The sequence below is a fragment of the Garra rufa genome, chromosome 12 (genome assembly GCF_049309525.1).
Source record: "Garra rufa chromosome 12, GarRuf1.0, whole genome shotgun sequence".
Taxonomy (NCBI): Eukaryota; Metazoa; Chordata; class Actinopteri; order Cypriniformes; family Cyprinidae; genus Garra; species Garra rufa.
The window spans coordinates 14,193,338-14,215,277 of NC_133372.1; the positions used below are offsets into that span (position 1 = coordinate 14,193,338).

At 35.2% G+C, this 21,940-nt stretch overlaps 1 protein-coding gene across 8 annotated transcripts in view; it reads right to left on the minus strand.

Moving 5' to 3' along the window:
- Nucleotides 1–3,594: 3,594 nt before the first annotated feature.
- The window catches only part of LOC141346724 (leucine-rich repeat flightless-interacting protein 2-like), a 58,003-nt gene continuing 39,657 nt past the window's right edge, over nucleotides 3,595–21,940 (minus strand). For 5 of the 8 annotated variants that reach the window (XM_073851666.1, XM_073851664.1, XM_073851662.1 and 2 more), the window contains 13 exons: nucleotides 21,285–21,362; nucleotides 20,935–20,964; nucleotides 20,711–20,836; nucleotides 20,458–20,628; nucleotides 18,561–18,653; nucleotides 18,301–18,393; nucleotides 17,958–18,050; nucleotides 17,672–17,816; nucleotides 10,884–10,933; nucleotides 10,620–10,737; nucleotides 10,432–10,511; nucleotides 9,656–9,760; nucleotides 3,595–5,432 (listed from right to left, as the gene is read on the minus strand). In XM_073851666.1, coding sequence (XP_073707767.1) covers nucleotides 5,322–5,432; nucleotides 9,656–9,760; nucleotides 10,432–10,511; nucleotides 10,620–10,737; nucleotides 10,884–10,933; nucleotides 17,672–17,816; nucleotides 17,958–18,050; nucleotides 18,301–18,393; nucleotides 18,561–18,653; nucleotides 20,458–20,628; nucleotides 20,711–20,836; nucleotides 20,935–20,964; nucleotides 21,285–21,362 — 1,293 coding nt within the window. In that variant the 3' untranslated portion in view covers nucleotides 3,595–5,321. The remainder of the gene's footprint in view (nucleotides 5,433–9,655; nucleotides 9,761–10,431; nucleotides 10,512–10,619; nucleotides 10,738–10,883; nucleotides 10,934–17,671; nucleotides 17,817–17,957; nucleotides 18,051–18,300; nucleotides 18,394–18,560; nucleotides 18,654–20,457; nucleotides 20,629–20,710; nucleotides 20,837–20,934; nucleotides 20,965–21,284; nucleotides 21,363–21,940) is intronic. The other 3 variants (XM_073851667.1, XM_073851665.1, XM_073851663.1) reach the window with 1 other exon arrangement.

Sequence of the window (21,940 nt, forward strand, 5' to 3'; positions counted from 1 at the left end):
CATATTTGTCATCTAATGATTCTTGTTTGGTCAACTCTGGTCTTTTTTTTTTTTTTTTGGCCCAGAAAAAAGTATGGGTGTATACTGTATGTACAGTGTCTATATACAGTTGCAATTAAAATTATTGAACACCTCAGAGACTGCAGTACTTTACAAATACAAGCTTTTCTGAAGATACGGGATTTTATAAAAATTGCATCTACAACAGTTTACTGATATATTAACAGTGATAATGTCAATATATAATGTAATATTTATGTAAGTTCTAGGATTTTTTATTAACCCAGCTATATGTCATAATTATTTAACCCCTATTTAACATTGCTGTTTTTTAGTCACTTGTCTTTAAACACAATTAAGCCCTTAGAAACTGTATTAAAACAGAATTTGCTTGAGCTGATAGCCTACACATACATAAACTTGGCCCATGCAATGTACTGAAGTTGAGTAGCAAAAATGTAAATGCAAAAAAAAAGGCAAAGTCAACAGAGCTCTCTTAAAAGCTAGAGAGAAGATTAGTTTTATTCCATTAGAAAGACATTAACCCTAATACCGTATTGACTTTACAGCCCTTAATCCCGTGTTTGTGGACAAATGTGGGCACAGAGGTCTCAGGTATGATCAAAAAATTTGTGTTCAATAAATGTTATATCACTATCTTCGATAAAATAAAATCTATCAATTTATGGTGTTTTTTTTTTTTGGGGGGGTATTTTTGAATTTATTTACCTCTAAAAGTACCATATTTTTTTATGTAAATAATGCTTATTTTTATGTTATATTTAATATTTAATTATCTTAATTAAAAAAATCATTCCAGTAAGTTCAGAGAGTTAAAACCTAAAGATGAAGTGACTTTGGTGACATCTGGTGTCTTATGTTAGTATAAAATTAACAAAAAAAAACAATAATATCAATAACCACTAGATGGCTGCAGTACTGAATTGCTGCATATAGGTTGAACTCTATGAACCACTGTTATGATGAATTTGACCTCTTAATTTTTTTTACTTTATCACAACTTAAAATTGTAATTTTAATAAATATATATCTGTGTTAGGTGAGACTATACAAAGATGCCAAAATATGCTTAGATATATATGACCATGCTATAAGGAAAAGACAAAGTAGTAAATCATTATTTATTTATTTGAAACAAAGAACATCAAATTTCAATAACTCAAACTAATTGGTGCCAATTCCTGGGTCTTTATGTTTGTATGTGTGAGTGAGTTTTTATTAAAAAAAAAAAAAAAAAAAAAAAAATTCCAGCTCTGTTATAGGCTCATTGAATGCATTGTTTGTTTGTGTTTGTGTGTGTGTGTGTGTGTGTGTGTGTGTGTGTGTGTGTGTGAGTGTGAGTTGTTGCCATGTTGAGAAGGTTGTACAGGATCACCCCTTCATTTTTGTGTATGTAATATATGCGTTGTATTGGATCTACTGATTTTTATTTGACAAAAATAAAAAAAAATTCTCTGAATTACAGTTTTTCCCATTCATTCCTATGGGTGCCCATTTTTGTCCACGAATACGGGATTAAGGAGTTTTTTTTTTTTCACCCACTTAACATTGTAGAATCGAGTCTTTTTTTTTTTTTGCGTGTTCAGGTAGCAAACTTAGGAAAAGTCACCAAGTCTTGTACCACTCAGATCAAGGGAAGTATTTTTAAAAAATTAATTAAAATTATTTTGCCCACATTTGTCCAGCTTACGGTATGAGGGTTAAAGATTTCCAAGAAATTACATTAGAGACATTAAAAGTTTGTAGAGACACAGCTGGCAGCCTTATTCTTTAGCTTAAAATATGTTGTACCACAAAACTTTTGAGGCTGTTAAAGAAAAAAATACAATATCATAATCAATTTGATCAGAGCAACTGAGAAAAAGTCCTTTAATGTACAGCCAAAGACTTGCAAGATGACCCAATGAAAGGAAGAAAAACATTTCAATGCAGAGTATAAAAAGAACACAAGACAAGTATGGCCTTCTACTTGAGGCATCTTGTCGAATGCCACTCTTGACCAAGAAGTACATAAAAGGCTGACTTAACAATCTTAAAATTAATTTGGGTAGAGTTCTGGAAGAATGTTTTATGGACTGATGTGACCAAAACTGGAAACTTTCTGAACCCATGGATAAGCTGGTGCAAAAACGGCAGAGTATATAAGCAGAAGAGCACCATCTCCATCATCAGACTTGGAGGTGGATCAGTCCTGTTATGGGGTTGTTTTACTGTAGCAGGAAGTGGAAATCATGACCGTATGATAGACATCATGGATTCTTTGAAGTATCAGGCCATTTGGACAAGAATTGTGATACCTTCAGTGCAAAGACAGAAGCTGATGATCAATGGACTTTCCTGGAGGATAATCATCCCAAAGTAAACATCCAAATCTACTTAAGCTTAGTTCAGGCATCAGTCAGAGAATGTACTTGAGTGGCCTATTCAGTCTTCATATTTAATTCTCATTAAAAATATTTGATTGAATTTAAATAAAGCAGTGGAAAACCAAAGATTATCAGTGATCTAGAAGCTTTTTCAGGCAAGGAATGGGCCCTTATAGCACTTACAGGCAGCGTTCATTGGTGGTTTTAAAGAATTAACGATACTGTGGAAAATTTGACCTTTGAGGGTTGAATAATTTTGAAGCCAGAAAATGTTTAGAGACAATTTTTATTTTAGCATGATTCATTAATGTTACATTCTCAGAATCTCTCAAAACGTGTATTAATAAACTCACTCCAATAGTTTAATGATGCCTTTGTTAAATAGTTTTCATAAAATTTTGTTCTCTGCAGGGCAAGGGGGTTCAATTATTTTGATTGCAACTGTATGTAAAGTACACATTTATATCTTGTCCTACAGCATTTAACATTGACAATATTACTACAAAACATGCAATATGGTGTATAACTGTAGTAATTTGTGTGTGTGCGTCCCTAGTCCTATTATAGTTGTATGAATGACATTTCACCAAACATTCTACAGTACTCTGTCACATTCAATATTGTTGGTATTAATAGATTTTCAATAATTTATTATCACACTAAGAAGGACAGGCCTGCTGTGCAAAATTTTCCTCAGAGCTCAGAGCTGCCGGTTAGAGCTAGACAAGCTGTAGAGAAAGAAGAGAAGTGAAATTCTCTGGGGCCAGTGTTCAGCTGTCTGTTTCTGAGGGCCAGCATGTCTAAAAGACTATCTGAGCTTTTTATTTCCTTTGTTGTGCTTCCATATTAATCTCTTCCTCTTTTTGCTTTTGCATGACATGACTTAAACAGGTTAGTTATCTGAGAGATAACACAAAGGAATTATTACTGTACATTAGTTTAAAGAACAAGTTTTGGCTATAAAGGAAAAAATAATAATACAAATAATAATAAATTCCCCAGAGGTTAACAGCCAACAATATGGCTTAATTATTATATAAGGGTTAGGGTTAGTTAGTTATGACTGCAAGATTTAGAGTGCATGTAAAACAGATAATATCAGAATGCGGAACTAAAGCTAAAAAAACAGTGCTGCCCTCTGCTGTTTAAACTTTGATTGCATTGTAAAACCAGTCAAATTGTGCAATAAAAGAACCTTAGAAGTCAGTATTATTGCATGAGTTTATTTCTTGGTATGCCATACAGAAGAGCTGCAATACAGGTAAATAATGTAATTGATGTGTCTATGTCTGTTATGTCAAAAGTTCAGCATATCAGTTCTTTAGAGACAGCATTTTCATGTTCACTGACTGTGTAAACAAGGTGGTGCATTGTCTCCAATGGTAGCAGAACCCAGGGGAGGGATACAAGTGAAACTCACAATCAGCAAAAAAAGAATCATCTTTTTGCCACAACCGATTACCCAGCAGATACAGCATCATGACAATCAATATTATAGCTGTTTTCATAATGATGTACATCTGAACATTTCGTGTAAATGCAATGATTAATTTACACTTAAAAGCATTATTGCAAAACAATTCCTTTTTTCTTTTTTATTAAAAAAGCCATGTTCATTTCTATAAAACCCAAATGCACTGAGATTAATGTTACACCTAAATGGAGTTAAATGGCAGACCATTAGTGAAAGTGCTACAATGACCAGAAAAAAGAAAGAGCTGCACTCTCATTTATTGTATTGACTCAGCATGTTTTCAAAAGCAAGACTCAGATTACAGATTGTATCTTTAAAGGCTGGTGACATCTCACATGTCCGTTTAGCCCGCAGATGATATAGTTGCACCATGATCTGAGTTTAAATTGGACATGAAACCGTATTGATGATCAGCTGTGCTTACTGTCTGTCTAATACTAACCATATTACAATGACGAAGACTTCTGTAGTTTTTATACACGCAAAGTATTTTCAGCATTTGGCCCACTTTAGTTGAACGGATATGAGAGAAAAAAAATATTGAGTGCTTTCATAGAGAAAACAACAGTGCAGCCACTGAGAACATTGTAACAGGACATTGATTCAAATCCTTCAAAGCCTGGCTTACACCCAACGATACTCCATAAAGTTATATTAACATTGTTATTGCATCATTTTTTATAGTTCTAACCTAGTTCCTCAGGATGACACAACATTAGCATAAAAACAAAAATTATTAACATTATGAAATACTAGTCCACCTTGTTTAAGTATGGACCAATACGCAAACACACGCTCACACACACATTTGGCGTGAAACAAAATGGACTTTATAGCAATTCCCCCACAACTTGTTGATAGTTTAAACAACGCTTTCCGTCTGCACAAAAATTGCAAGAAAAATCGGTCTCTGTATAAGAGCATACATTCAATCATATAATTTCTGCACTACACAAATTACACTCGCTCATTTTGCAAAACGGTTCCGTGTACAGATATGTTACAATTTCCGTGTAACACAAACTTTGAATACTGATGCAGGGATAAAGTGCATGGTCTGCTAAGATAAGTCAAAGTCCCTCACCTCTGGATTACTAAACCAGCATGCTGCCATAGCTGTGCTCTGCCTGTGCTGAGCTTGATTGTTGACACAGAGGTCAGTAACCAGTCAAAAAGTTTTGAGAGAGCTCATTGAGGGCCTGAATTCTGCTAATCCAAACCAAAGGTCACTTTAATGAGCCTCAGTAAGAATGTTTTTGATATGTCCTTCGCTTGATATCCCACTAGCAAACAAATGAAGGTTGACGTTCATGCCTGTAAGCCATATTTACCTTTTTAAAGTCTGAATTAGCATGATTATGATTTTGACAAAAGTTTTAGTTTAATATGGGTGGCAGATCATTGGTGCCAGTGGGTGATGGGAATCATGCCCTGACTGTGGAGTAAGCACAGGGTGGGTGTCACTGATGTGCCAAAAGGGCGGTCCGGTTGGCCTTCATCTTCTCTAGTCTTTTCGTAAGGTGGCTGTTGCTTGCTTCCAGCTCATCGATACGGTCAAGCGCAGACCTCAGCTAAAAAATAAACAAAGCACCTGTTACATCACACTCTAAAAAATCAGTGAGGTAAAGTGACTTAAAAATCAGTTTCAAGAAAATAAATAATTACACTAGCCTACCTTAATACAGTTGAGGTTAAAAGTTTACACTCCCCTTCTGGAATCTGCAAAATGTTAATTATTTTTCCAAAAAAAGAGGGATCATACAAAAAGCATGTTATTGTTTATTTAGTACTGACCTGAATGAGATATATTTAACATAAAAGTTAATATATTCTGCAAAAAAAACATATTGTTACATTTAAAAAAATAACCCTGTTCAAAAGTTTACATGCCTTTGATTCTTAATACTGTGTTCTTACCTAAATGTTCTTACCTAAAAATCCTTCAGGTTGCACAGATTATTTGGTTTTCCAGCATTTTTGTGTATTTGAACCCTTCCCAACAATGACTGTATGCTTTTGAGACACATCTTTTAACACTAAGGACAAATGAGGGACTCATATGCAACTATTACAAAAAGTTCAAATGCTCACTGATGCCCCAGAAGGAAAAACGATGCATTAAGAGCCAGGGGGTGAAAACTTTTGAACAGAATGAAGATGGGTGGATTTTTTCTTATTTTGCCTAAATATCATATTCTTTACATTTAGTACTACCCTTCAGAGGCTACAGAAGATTGTTTCCCAGGAGACAAAATAAGCTAAATGTACCTTGATCTTCAAATACAAAAAGTTAATGCATGGTTTTTCCTTGTGTAGCATCAGTGAGCGTTTAAACTTTCTGTAATAGTTGCATATGAGTTCCTCAGTTGTCCTCAGTGTAAAAAGATGGATCTCAAAATCATGCAGTCATTGTTGGAAAGGTTTCAAATACACAAAAATGCTGGAAAACCAAATAATTTGTGGGACCTGAAGGATATTTCTGCAGTTTAACTATTCAGGACAAACAAGGGACTAAACAACTATGACTAAACAAAAATACACAGCTGTGGATCATTCAGGTAAGAACACAGTATTAAGAATCAAGGGGATGTAAACTTTCGAACAGGGTCATTTTTATAAATTCAACTGTTGTGTTCTCATCTTTTATGTGAAATATCTTATTCGTGTCAGTACTAAATAAACAATAACATGCATTTTGTATGATACCTCTTATTTTGGTAAAATATTTACCTTTTTGCAGATTCTGAAAGGGGGATGTACACTTTTGACCTCAACTGTATAATGAATATCACTATAAATGTCTAAAACATTTGTATCATTTCACTTGCTCACCAATGGATCCTGAATGGGTGTTGTTAGAATGAGAGTTTATAGAATAGTTCACTCAAAAGTTAAAATTATCACATAATGTACACTGTAACGAATTGCTGTAAAAATTACAGCAATATTTTACAGCAGCGGGTTGTATTTCTTATAATACAGCCAATGTCACGTAAACTCTTAATGGTGCTGTTAAAGTGATTAACGTAAGCAATGAGATGTACTAGGACCTTTGATAACTTGCTTATTCGCTTATTGTTTGAATGTAACGTTAATGCTTTCTGCTAACTTTGATTTGAAGAATGAGTTAATCCAGCCTATTTTCCTGTCTGGCCTGTTCGCAGCATATTACATATTCTGGACTAACGTTATCAAGAGGAGACAGGCGGCGCTTTGGAGTTCATTCAAAGGTAATAGTTGCATTCTAACAATCTGAGTACCTGCATTTTACTTGTAGATATGATAGAATATGCTTCTCAACTCAAGTAGAGAGAGTTTTTTTAGGGAGAATAATTCAGATGTACAAAAGCTAAAACTAATGTGAATTACATATTGTCTGCTTCCTGACTGTTTTGTAGATATTTATCCTGAGAGAGAAACAAATAAGTTGAAAGCAATAGACCCATCTAAAACGACAGGACACAGAAGAAACCAGCAGAAGTGAGCCCAAGTTACCAGTTTTCTTTGCAATGTGAGGGATTTTCAGCAGAATTACTGACATGTAAGTACACATACACCAAGATCTTTTTCCTTTTATTATGTTCTTTTATCCTTTATCTACACTAGCATTCAAAAGTTTGTGATCAGTAGGTTTTATGTTTTGAAATAAGTATCTTCTGCTCATAAAGGCTGCATTTAATTGATAAAAAAATACAGAAAAAACTATAATGTTGTGAAATATTATTAAAATGTTTTATCCATTTTAATATACTTAAAAATGTAATTTATTTCTGAATTTTCAGCATCAATACTCTAGTCTTCTAATTACTCCAGTGTCACATGATCCTTTAGAAATGATTGAATATGCTGATTTATTATCAATGTTAGACGCAATTGTGCTGTTTAATATTTTTAATAACCTGTGATACTTTTTTCAGGATTCTTTCATGGATTTTTTTTACTTCTATCTTATATAGCATACTTATATATAGTATGTTACATTGAAATTGATTGTAAAGATTTATATTTTTAGATAAAATTTATCTTTTAAATAACTGCTGTTCTTTGAAACTTATTCATCAAAGAATCCTGAAAAAGTATCACAGGCTCCAAAACATACACTGACAACATTGACAATAACATTGACAATAAATCAGGATATTGATAATAAATGAGAATGATCTCTGAAAGATCATGTAACACTGGTGTAATGATACTGAACATTCAGCTTTGCATCTCAGAAATAAATTATATTTGAAAGTATAGTAAAATATAAGACTTGTAATAACTTGTAAAAATTGTAATAATTTTTCACAATTTTAGCGTTTTACTGTTTAATATCATACTGATCTAACTGTAACAATCATCAGTCTCTCTGTCTTTGACTGTATGTGTCATCCCTCTGTCTGTATCTGACTGTATCACTGTTTTGTAAAATATCTAATGTATTGCCCTTTTTGTTCTTTTCTATATTTTTTTAGCCACTCTTTGCAACCTGGGATGGAACAGCATCTGGAGCTGAACTGTTCTCCTTTTTCGATCAGAAGTTTTGTTGGACTCACTTGAGGCCTTGTTGTTTGGCCATGTTGGACTGTTCGTGAAGTTGTGAAAATTCATCACTGTCTTTGTGGTATTTAGAACCATTTAATTATGACCATGTTGGTTAACTTGATGTTGGTTTCAACTTTGGCTAAATATTGGTTAACCTTAAAATTTAGCAGGGTAATATGTTTCAAGTAAATATTTTCATGCCCAATTTATTTTGGAATTCAGAATCATACTGAATACACTGTTCTATGACATTTCTTTCATGCAAATTTGAGAGTTATTAAATAAGAGATTTTTTAAATAAAATTGGACCTGTTTATCAAGATTAAGATGTGTCAAATTATTATTATTTTTGTTTTTATTATATAATAGGTGCACTGAGTTTCATACTATACAACACTTTATGCAGTTAAATATTGTTTAAAGCTTATGCAGTTAATAAATTGTTTAAATTGCTAGTCATTATTATTCAGCAATCTGGAAAATAAATACTGCAAATAAAGAATATACAAATTAAAGTAGTACAATATTTTTACAGTGAAACGTTATTTAATGATTTCCAGTACACTTGTAAAATTGCAAACTATTGCTGCAATTTCACAGTAGCAGCTTTAAATAATGTATATATCGTTGCTTGTATACATACAGAAAATTGCTGTATTTTAACAGTAAAACTGTAGTTAATCATTTACAGTGCACTTGTAAAAATTTACAGTATTGCTGGCAACCAAAGTTGCCAGTAACTTGCTGTAAATTTTACAGTAAATTTTTTTACAGTGTATATTCCTTTTTTTCTTTCAGACAAACACAATCAGAGTTAAATACTATCTTTCCAGCTTTGCAATGGCATGAATGGTGCCCAAGTTTTTGAAGCTCTAAAAATCGCATCTATCCATCATAAAAGTAATCCAAATTCCAAAGTATGATTCCAGTGGGTCCATGAATGCCTTCTGAGGTGAAGTGATGGGTTTTTTTTTAAGAAAAATATCTATCGACAATCCATCGATCAGATGTTTGAACTCTCATTCTGATGGCACACATTTACTAGTGATGTAATGCTCATTTTCTCCTAATTGGTTTCAGTGAAGAAACAAACTCATCTACATCTTGGATGGCCTTTTTTTTTAAACTTTTTGGGTCTGCTAAATTTTATTCATCATGGCACCAAATATAGTTATTTAGATCAGATTTTTCCACCAAAAAAGTGCAGTTGCTGATAATAACATGTTTGTAATAGTGTTTTTTTTAAATATATAATTTAGTGTACCTCTCTCTGCAACTTGCGTTTCTCCACTTTTAGTTCATCTTCCACTTTCTCTGCCGCCTCAGCAGACGTTTTATAGCGGCTCACCTGACCCTCCAGCCGAATAATCTGCCACATGACAGAGATTACAGGTTATGCATGAAATAATGTCAGATAATTTCCTGTTTAACTGGTTGTAACACAATAGGAATTAACTGTGGATAAATGGAGATTAACCTTGAAAGGAGAGCATTATTAAAGGGAAAGTTCATCCAAAAATAAAAATTCTGTCATTAATTACTTACCTTTAAGTCGTTCTAAACCCATAAGACCTTTGTTCATCTTCAGAACACAAACTATGAAATCCTAGAGCTTTCTGACCCTGTATAGACAGCAATGCAAATGACACGTTCCAGTTGGCCCAGAAAGGTAGTAAGAACATTGTTAAAATATTCCATGTGTCATCAATAGTTCAATCTTAATTTTATGAAGCTATGAGAATACTTTTTAAAAAAAACTTTATTCAACAATTTCTACTCTACTGTGTCAGTCTTGAACGTGGTAGTTGCGTTGCTGTCAATGCAGGGTCAGAAAGCTCTCGGATTTCATAAAAAATATCTCAATCTGTGTTCTGACGATATACAAAGGTTTTACAGGTTTGGAACAACATGAGGGTGAACAGTATTTTCAATTTGGGTGAACTATCCCTTTAACTACTGATGATGAAATTGCAATGCAAGAGCACAATATGTGCCTTCGGATATAAAGTCTTTTTAAAGTTTATTTTATCTGTGACTTACGTTTTGTTCAAGTGCTGTAACTTCTTGCTCAGATTTGACCAACTTGAATTTCAGGTCACTGATCTGCCTGTTAGCATCTCCTGTAATAAATTAAAAAAAAAAGTTTGAGAGTTTACATGAAAACTCTACAATAAAAACCAGCCTAAATCATGACTGATAATGAATGAATGCCGAATGGTGTATCTTACTTTGCAGATCTAGAATATGAGGATCTAGGCCATTCTGTAGGTCATCCTCATCTGTGCTTCCTGTTTCTTCTGTCCCCTTCTTTTGTTTCTGCTCTGCAATGGCTTTATACTTCCGCACCTGCACATTCACATGCAGTTTGGTAAGAAGTTTAGCTAACAAAGTCCTTATGAGAGGCATTACAGGTTTTTCATAATATTCTCTCCCATTAATAATCATACACAGACCAATGAATCACTTGAAAAGCACGAAATAACAAAACTCACTTGGTCGAGCAAACTCTCTCTCTCTTCCACCAGCTTCTTCAATCTGATCTCTGAAAATTGCAAATAAAAAGATATACAGCACATGAACCTCATAAAAAAAATCAAGCAATGTAACACGCGTCAATGTACACTCTTCACGATGCCATAGAAGAACCTTTTTTGTCTAAATGGTTCCATAAAGAACCTTAAATATTGGAAGATTTTTAGAAGATGTTTCACAAAAGGTTCTTTGTGGCAAAAAAGGTTCTTCAGATTATAAAAAGGTAAGAAAGAGATGGTTCTTTAAAGAACCTTTGACTGAATGGTTCTTTATGGAACCAAAAATGGTTCTTCTATGGCATCTCTTGAAGAACCTTTTGAAGCACCTTTATTTTTAAGAGTGTAGGCACTAAAACTATTTATTTTGCAGCACAAAGTGTACAAATTGTTGCAGTCAATTTAACATTTTAATTTATTTCCATGACCATAAATATCTGTCTAATGCATAACAGGATTGCAAAACAGATTGCTGCGTTCATAAGACATAAGAAAATAATGTATTAATTTTTGTAAAGACATTTTTATAATGTCTTTTTAAAGGGATATCATTTTATTAATTCAATGATCAGCATATCATGTAATAAATTAAAAATGTTTTTTTTTTAATATTGATGATGTTTTATTTATTATTAATATATAATTGTGCATAAAATATGTATATTTTTATAAATGTTATTACTACATCTTTATGTGTCTTTGGACGAAACATTTTTGGTATTTGCTTTTTATTTGTGGTTATTACAAGTTTGAGGACAATTACATCATTGGTAAACATTAAAAAGTACATATTCTTCCAAACCACAATGCTTTTAATTGTACATGTATTCGGATTTTTACACATACAGGTGCATCTCAATAAATTGGAATGTCGTGGAAAAGTTCATTTATTTCAGTATTTCAATCCAAATTGTGAAACTCATGTATTAAATAAATTCAATGCACACAGACTGAAGTAGTTTAAGTCTTTTGTTCTTTTAATTGTGATGATTTGGCTCACATTTAATAAAAAAACACCAATTTACTCTTTCAACAAATTAGAATATGGTGACATGCCAATCAGCTAATCAACACAAAACACCTGCAAAGGTTTCCTGAGCCTTCAAAACGGTCTCTCAGTTTAGTTCACTAGGCTACACAATAACGGGAAGACTGCTCATCTGACAGTTGTCCAGAAGACAATCATTGACACCCTTCACAAGGAGGTTAAGCCACAAACATTCATTGCCAAAGAAGCTGGCTGTTCACAGAGTGCTGTATCCAACAGTTAACAGAAAGTTGAGTGGAAGAAAAAGATGCACAACCAACCGAGAGAACCACAGCCTTGAGAGGCTTGTCAAGCTAAATTGACTCAAGAATTTGGGTGAACTTCACAGGGAATGGACTGAGGCTGGGGTCAAGGCATCAAGATCCACCACACACAGATGTGTCAAGGAATTTGGCTACAGTTGTTGTATTCCTCTTGTTAAGCCACTCCTGAACCACAGACAACATCAGAGGCATCTTAACTGGGCTAAGGAGAAGAAGAAATGGACTGTTGCCCAATGGTCCAAAGTCCTCTTTTCAGATGAGAGCAAGTTTTGCATTTTATTTGAACACCAAGGTCCTAGAGTCTGAAGGAAGGGTGGAGAAGCTCATAGCCCAAGTTGCTTGAAGTCCAGTGTTAAGTTTCCACAGTCTGTGATGATTTGAGGTGTAATGCCATCTGCTGGTGTTGGTGCACTGTGTATTTTAAAAACCAAAGTCACTGCACCAGTTTACCAAGACATTTTAGAGCACTTCATGCTTCCTTCTGCTGACCAGCTTTTTAAAGATGCTGATTTCATTTTCCAGCAGGACTTGGCACCTGCCCACACTGCCAAAAGCACCAAAAGTCAGTTAAATGACCATGGTGCTTGACTGGCCAGAAAACTCAGCAGCCCTGAACCCGATAGAGATTCTATGGGGTATTGTCAAGAGGAAAGAGACCAAAAAATGCAGATGAGCTGAAGGCCACTGTCTCAGCAGTGCCACAGACTGATCACCTCTATTCCATAACGAATTGAGACAGTAATTAAAGCAAAAGGAGCTCCTACCAAGTATTGAGTACATATACAGTAAATGAACATACTTTCCAGAAGGCCAACAATTCACTAAAAATGTTTTTTTTTTTTGGTCTTATGAAGTATTCTAATTTGTTGAGATAGTGAATTAGTGGGTTTTTGTTAAATGTGAGCCAAATCATCACAATTAAAAGAACAAAAGACTTAAATTACTTCAGTCTGTGTACATTGATTTTATTTACGAGTTTCACAATTTGAGTTAAATTACTGAAATAAATGAACTTTTCCACAACATTCTAATTTATTGAGATGCACCTGAGACAATTTTTTTTCCCTAAAATCAGATTTTTACATTTCAGAATATGGAAAGAATTTAAATAGCTTTTGCATGCAAAACAAGTCATGATTGGTCTCATTTACATTAAAAAATGTAAGTATATTTAAAGTGCAACATTACATCAAAAGATCAAATTCTTGAGAAAAAAAAATCAAAATAACATTGTCATAAACATCAGAAAATCAAAATGAGCCATTAGGATACAAAGCAGCTAAATATCTTCTTCATCTTAAGCTTGGCCTTTAAGAATGTCTGTGTTTCATTTTCTATACTCAGTCCACTCACAGTGACTACTATTTCCTTTATCATTTCACTGCTATGCATTTTTTCATTCAGCACTAAAATATCTGCATCCAATGCAGCAGCCTCCTCACAACTATCGAGAAGGAACGCTGTGCCCTTGTGCTCTACTGGCATGCTATATGTGTCCTCTGGCTCAGCCTCTGTCTCTTGCTGGTTCCAGGATTGTGCATCATTGTCTCCTGTAGTATTAAAAATATCCACTTCATTAGACTCTGTGGGTTCAAACATAGATCTTTAGAGGTTTTAATGCCAGCATTGATTTCTATGCAGTTATTTTTCTCTCCTTAACTGACCTGTGGTTCATATACTGTAATTTCAGATATTATCTGACTCTAAGGTTTAAATAATTACAGTGGCACATTTCTGTAATTAAATCAATGCATCTTTCATCCTCTGACCTGTTTTGTTTGGTTTGAATAGCAGTTAAAAGTTCTTCATATTACCTGGACTGCACTTTTTTTTGTTAGGTGTTAAATCTGCAATTAGTATACTTGGGCTTGTGAATTTTTATTATTGAGAGTTGGAATCCCCTTCCATGAACATTGACCTTGAGGTGAGATGCCGATTGAGATGAGATGCTAGATAGAAAAAACACCTCTTGATTGGATTCAAAGAGTGAATCATTAAAACAGAAAGACACTGAGAAAAAGTTGATCTTGATTGAATTAAAGGCTGATCATTGGAGAGAGGATTCCAAAAGAGATACCCTAGGATGTGAAAAGAACTAAGAGATTGATTCTGTTGTTTAATAGGCAGTGGAAACACATTTTTCGCAACAATATTAACATTCTTTAAAGTGTAGGTGCAATTGCCACGATCGCTTGCTGGAACATCAGAACTCTATTGCATGTCTGCAAAATGTAGCAACTCACACAACCACCACACATTCTTACAAATCTTTCTATTGCTCTTCCACAAGCATCACTGAATTTTCAAGTTTACATGTAACACATTTCTACACATAAATGTACTGTACAAATATATATGTATTTATATAGCACTGCTCTAGCTGCTGCTGTTTAGGGTTGTGACATTCCTCTTTGTTCAAAAAATGGTAGTGATTGTGCTGGACAAACTCCATATACTGTGTGTGACCCTGGATAACAAAACCTAAGGGTAAATCTTTGAAACTGAGAATCATACATTAACTGAAAGCTGAATAAATAAGCTTGTCATTTATGTATGATTTGTTATGACAATATTTGGTCGAGATACAACTATTTGAAAATCTGGAATCCGAAAGGTGCAAAAGTTGTCTAAATGAAGTTCTTAGCAATGCATATTACTAATCAAAATTAAGTTTTAAGTATATTGATAGTAGGAAATCAACGAAATATCTTCACGGAACAAGATCTTTACTTAATATCCTAATTATTTTTTGGCATAAAATAAATATTGATCATTTTGACCCATACAATGTATTTTAGGCTATTGCTACAAATATATATACCCATGCTACTTAAGACTGGTTTTGTGGTCCAGGGTCACATACAGTATTTAACAAAAGTGAGTACACCCCTCACATTTAAGCAACCATTTTAGCATATCGTATCAAGGGACAATACTATAGAAATAAAACTTGGATATATTTTAGAGTAGTCAATGTGCAGCTTGTATAGCAGTATAGATTTACTGTCCTCTGACAATAACTCAACATACAATCATTATTGTTAAAATAGCTGGCAGTAAAAGTGAGTACACCCTAAGTGACAACAGCAGTATGTTAACCATACAAAGCCACATGTCACATTCATCATCTTTATGTTTTTGTCTGCTTGACAGGACCATACAAACTTGTGTATCTTGTATTAGAGCAGTTAAAATTTGGTGCTTTCAGTACAATTCTCTCACAACTGACCACTGTATGTTCAACATGGCATCTCATGGCAAATAACTCTCTGAGGATTTGATAATTAGAATTGTTGCTACAAAAATGGCCAAGGCTATTAGAGGTTCGGTAACACCCTGAAACCGAGTTACACTACAGTGGTCAGGGTCATACAGAGATTTTCCAAGGTGGGTTCCATTCGGAACAGGGCTTGCAAGGGTCGATCAACAATCAAAAGTTGGGTACTCATTTTGTGCATCAGATGCAGAACCTGGCTTCAAAAAAAGTGCTGCCAGCAGTGCTTTAAAGATTGCAGAAGTAGAAGGTCAGCTTGTCATCGTCAGACCATACGGCGCACACTGCAACAAGTCAGTTTGCATCGGCGGCGTCCCAGAAGGAAGCCCTTTAAGAAAGCTGGCTCACAAGAAAGCCTGCAAACAGTTTGCTGAAGACAACCTGTCCAAGAGCATGAATTACTGGAACCATGTCCTGTGGTCTGATAAGACTAGGATAAACTTGTTTGGCTCAGATGGTGTCCAGCATGTGTGGCAATGCCCTGGTGAGGAGTACCAAGAAAATTGTGCCTTGCCTACAGTCCAGCATGGTGGTGGTAGCATCATGGTCTGGGGCTGCATGAGTGCTGCTGGTACTGGGGAGCTGCAGTTCACTGAGGGAAACATGGATTCCATTATGTACTATACATTCTGAAGTAGAACATGATAGCTGTTCTCCAGAAATTAGGCCGAACGGCAGTTTTCCAACATAATAACGACCCCAAACCCACCACCAAGATGACAAATGCCTTGCTGAGGAAGCTGAAGGTGATGGGGTGGCTATGTATGTCTCCAGACCTGGACCCTATTAAGCACCTGTGGGGCATCCTAAAGCGGAAAGTGCACACAAACATCCAGCAGCTCCGTGATGTTATTATAGAGGAGTGGAAGAGGATCCCAGCAACAACCTGTGCAGCTCTGGTCAATTCCATGCCCAGGATGATTAAGGCAGTGCCAGAGAACAATGGTGCTAACACAAAATACTGACACTTTGGACAAGTTCACTTAGGGTGTACTCACTTTTGTTGCCAGCTAATTAGACAATAATGGCTGTATGTTGAGAAATTTTCAGGGGACAGTAAATTTATACTGCTATTCAAGCTGCACATTGACTACTCTAAAATATATCCAAGCTTAATTTCTATAGTATTGTCCCTTGAGAAGATATACTAAAATGGTTGCTGCAATGTGAAGGGTGTACTCACTTTTGTGACATACCGTATATACTTCCAAACTTGATTGATTGGTGTGTGTGATTCCTATCTCAGTAAAATGGCAAGTACGGTTGCAAAGGGGCTTAAGTCAAGGCCTTAATCTGACTCCCAACCTAAATGTAACAACTCCCATATTAACTATTAATAAGCAGCAAATTAGGACATTATTAAGGGAAAACCCATAGTTAATAGTGAATATGTGTTCCCTATTCTAAAGTGTTACATCAGCACCACACAATGGATTACTTGCAAAAGCCTGTAATTTCCTCAAAATCATTAGTTCATCTCTCAAAAGTATTTCTGTCAATGAATGTATCAGTGCCATCAGACTGACAAGTTCTTGTGTCATTAACTGTATATATGTCTGCATATGTGTGTGTTTGTGTGTCTGTCTGTAAGTATATTTACTGAATAATGTAAAATGCAGTTTGTTCAAAGGAATGAGAAATTGCTTTTATGATGTGCACAAATGACTATGATGTGGAGGCTGAACAAGTATTTTTGAGAATTGATATTTAGTGACATTTCCATGTTTAATGCAACAGGATTCAAGTTATATAGTATACTATGTATCAAATACTAAAACTAAAATTAATTTGTGGAAATTTTAATTTTTGTTAGTTTGTTAGAAGTAAATGTAGAAGAATATATATATATATATATATATATATATATATATATATATATATATTTTTTTTTTTTTAACCTGTATTTAATTTCACACAAATGTTTGTTTCACTTTGTTTTGTTTCACTGTGTTTCAGTATTAACTGGTGTTTTTTTTTAGTTTTTGGTTTTATTGCAGCATATTTGTAATGTTTTCTACAATTGAAAATATGCAACAACAAAATACCATAAAAGAAAAAATGTAAAAAATCACACTGACTACAATTAAGCTATACAAAATTAAGCTGCCACAGCTGATTTGTTTAGATTGCCAGATTTTTTTTCTTTATTCACAATCGTTTGTCTTACCTAACATGCTGTCTCCACTCATGGTGGGCGTGTGAAAATCTTGATTCAATCGGGAAGCCGTTTCCGCGTCAGCATGCCTATCAAACACCCCATCTGCTACCTCCCCATTGGGCGTCACCTCAGATCCCAGCACAATGCCGTGTTTCTGTGAAAGAATACAATCTAATGTTAGATCCACCATTTATTAAATTACTTTATTACGGCCCTTTAAAGCCAAAATAATGATGCTAACATAATGACTTCTATATCTTTGCTGTGACTGCCAGTACTCCTTGTATATCTCTACCTTTAGAGCATCCCTAAGCCGGCAAACCTCGTCCCTGAGTGCCTCCCGTTCATCATGGACAATGTCTGAATATTCCTTCTGCCTCTCTAAGGCCTTAATGTGGCCGTCCGCAAAAGTGAACAATCAAGGAAGGGAAGAACAAAGGAGTAAAGGAAACACGTAAGGTTTGGAAATACTACAAGGGTCATGTGACACAGTATCAAGCATTCAAGTTAATAGGTTAATAAGTTATACAAGATAAGGAGTATTTAGGGAATAAAAAGATTATGAAGTGTTAAAATATAAAAAAGAATTGTTTAATGTGATATGATTAATGGAAAATGGCCATGGAAGGTAATTGTACCCCGATCTTTTTATCTTTCCATTCCAATGTTTCTTGCAAGTCAGCGATCTCTCTAATATATTCCGCCTGCTTTCCTCGGGACTGTTGGGCTTCCTGAGCCCCGGCCATGTGGGCAAGCAGAAGAAAACAGGTGGACAGGTCAAAGAATATTAAGAGGAAAATGTGAGAGAAGACAACAGAATAACACAGAATTTATCTATGTTGGGAAGACAAAGGTCAGAAGAGCTTTGAGTACTGCATGATTTACTGATGATGCTCACCGTCAGCAACTCTTCACTCTGCTTCAGCGTTTCCTTCATCTCCTCACACTGGAACTTCAGGACATTGTGGGCATGAAGCTCTCGCTCTAAGTTCTAACAAACATTAGAAAAATAAAACATCCATCAATGAAGAAGTATAATTTGTTTAGCTTGATCATTAGTCACTTTCATAGTTATTTGAACAGTAGACCTTCTACGATTTAATATAATTAAAGAACCACTGCATACTCTACCTTCACAATAATCATATTTGTGACTTTATGACTAATCTACACACCAATCTACACTCCATACTCCATTATGACAAAGCAAAAACAGAATTGTCACAACTCTATTAAAAATAAAACAACTGAAATAAGCACATTGCATAAGTATTCAGTACTTAGCTGAAGCACTTTTACAGCCTTGAGTCTTTTGGGTATGATGAGACAACCTTTGCATATCAGCATTTGGCAATTATCTGCCATTCTTCTCCTCACCTCTGTCAGCTTGGATGGAGGCTGGCAGACATTTTCAGGTTTCTCCAGAAATGTTTTATTGGGTTCCAGCCCAGACTGTGGCTGGACCACTCAAGGACATTCACAGAGTTGTTTATAAGCAACTCTTGCTGTGTGCTTAGTGTCATTGTCCTGTTGGAATGTGAACCTTCTGGCCAGACTGAGGTTCTGAATGCTCTAGACTGGGTTGTCATTACGGCTATCTGTATATTTTGCTGTGTTGAGCGTTCCTTTTACTCTGATGAGTCCCTCTGTCACTGCCGCTAAAAAAAGCTCCATAGCATGAGGCTGCAACCAGCACACTTTACTTTTGGGATGGTACTCTGCAGGTGATGTGCAGTGCCTGGTTTCCTTCATACATGATGCTTGGAATTGAGGTTCATCAGACCAGAAAATCTTGTTTCTCACAGTCTGAGGGTCCTTCAGGTGCTTTTTGTGTGTTTTAATGTGTCTTCACTGAGGAGAGGACTTGCTACACTACCATAAAGCCCAGATTGATGGAGTATTGCAGTGATGTTTGTCCTTCTGAAGGTTTCTCCTATCTGCACATATGATCATGGAGCTCAACTAGAGAGACCATCAGATCATCTAACCAAAGCCATTCTCCATCAGTTGCTCAGTTTGGCTAGGGGGGGCAGTTTTAGGAATAGCCCTGGTTGTTTCAAACTTCTTCCATTATGAATAATGGAGACTAAATGCTTCTGTGAACTTTCAATGCAGCAGATTTTTTTCTGAACACTTCCCCAGATTTGTGGCTTGATGCAGTCCTGTTTCTGAGTTCTATAGGCAGTTTTTTTTTTTTTTTACCTCAGGGCTTGTTTATTGCTCTAATATGCATTTTCAGCTGTTAGACCTTTTGTTAAGATGTGTGTGCCTTTCCAAGTCATACCCATTCAATTAAATTTGCCACAGGTTAACTCTACTCGAAGTGTAATAACATCTACAAGCAATATGAATGCTTCTGAGCTAAATTTCAAGTGTCCCAGGGGTGTGGATACTTATGCAATGGAATTATTTAGGTTTTTTATTTTTAATAAATTTGCAAAGATGTTAAAAACTTTTTTTGTGTGTATGGAGTATAGATTGATTTGGAAAAAGTAGTTATTTAAAGCAGTTTATATAAGGCAGAAACAAAATGTGAAAAAAAACTATAAATAAAGTATGAATACTTTTGCAAGGCACTATATATTAACAGTCTACCTGTCATTGTGAGATGCTCACATTACTGATATCTTTGTGTGCCCTCTTCTGATAACCAATTTAGTAACCCCCCCCACACACACACTGTTTATGAAATACTATATGTTTCCATACTATAACATAAAACATTGACACGTAGTTTAGTTATGATAAGTCTTAACCCTAGAATGCACAAAGGGGGTCAAATTTACAGGCCTTACTCTGGTTTTCTCCTCACACTCTCTGCGTGTCTCAAACAGAAGCTCTTCCAGCTCCATCAGAGTGTCTCTCAGCGTGTCCACCTGATACATTAGGTTTGTCTTCTCATTGTCCAGCTGAGCATTGGACACCATTGCCTTACGGTACTTCTCCTCCACCTCCACCAGGGAGTCCTGAGAGCAAACAAAAATTAGGAAATTACATACAGATCATGGTCATTATAATACAGTATTATGAATACACCTTCAAACTTACCTTCATTTCCCGTATGGAGGCCTCAGTGTCAGCTGAAATTGAGGTATCACAGCTTCCTCTTCGTGATAAACCTCCTCCCAGAGATGCTAGAGTTGCAGCAGAGAGGGTGGAGGCTGTCCTGGACCCCTGAGGATGTAGTTTAAATATTTAGTTGGTTTGGTGGATCACTTTGTTGTGGTATTATCTACTGTGATGTTTATAATTCTAATAACAATCCTATTTACCTTTTCCAGGAAATCTGATCTTTCCTCCACCTGTGTGGAAAAATTAAATGTTTAGTAGAAGCTACATTGAAAAACCATCCAGATTTCTTATATACATTTACATTCAATGAGAAATGATCAGGATCTAAAACAATAATGTGCCATATGTTCCATGTTTTATCCACTAGAGGGAGCAAGGCACAAACAGATTCATGCTAATTCCATGATATTGAAGATAGTGTGAGGACAGGATAAGCAGAGGAGCAAGAGAGCAGGCCAGTTTTTGCCATGCTAGATGCTACAAAGATGGCAGACGTGACCATGAAATTTTAGAAATATAGCTTGGTCAATGATAGAAAAGGAAAGCTCACCACTGGACTGGCACGGGCTGAGCTCGCCCTAGAGGAAGCCCTGGAACTGGAGCCCAGAAAGCCATTGTAGTCTGAAGGCTGACAAGAATGTAGGTATATAGAAAAATGGGATGAGGAGTAGATGTTAGCAGGAGGAGAGCATTAAAGAAAATGTATTAGAACTGACAAGTATAAAGACGTTTTAGAAATGACAGGACCATATATAGTACACTACCATTCAAAAGCTGGAGGTTAGTAAGATTTTTTAATGTTTTTGAATGAAGGCTCTTATGCTCACCAAGGCTTGATCAAAAAACAGTAACAACAGAAATATAGTAAAATATTACGATTTAAAATTTTAAACATAATTTATTCCTTTGATTACCCAGTTGATTTTTCAGCAGCATGAACCTTCAGAAATTGTTGTGACATGATGATTTGAGCTCAAGTAATATTTCATCTTCTTATTAATGTTGAAAACAGTTGTGCTGCATAATAGGATAGTTCACCCAAAATTATAATTACCCCATGATTTACTCACCCTCAAGCCATTCTAAGTGTATACAATGTGACTTTCTTCTTCCAGATGAATACAATCAGAGTTATATAAAAAAATGGCCTGGCTCTTCCGAGCTTGATAACGCCAGGTAATGGGGCATGTTTAAATCCATCATAAA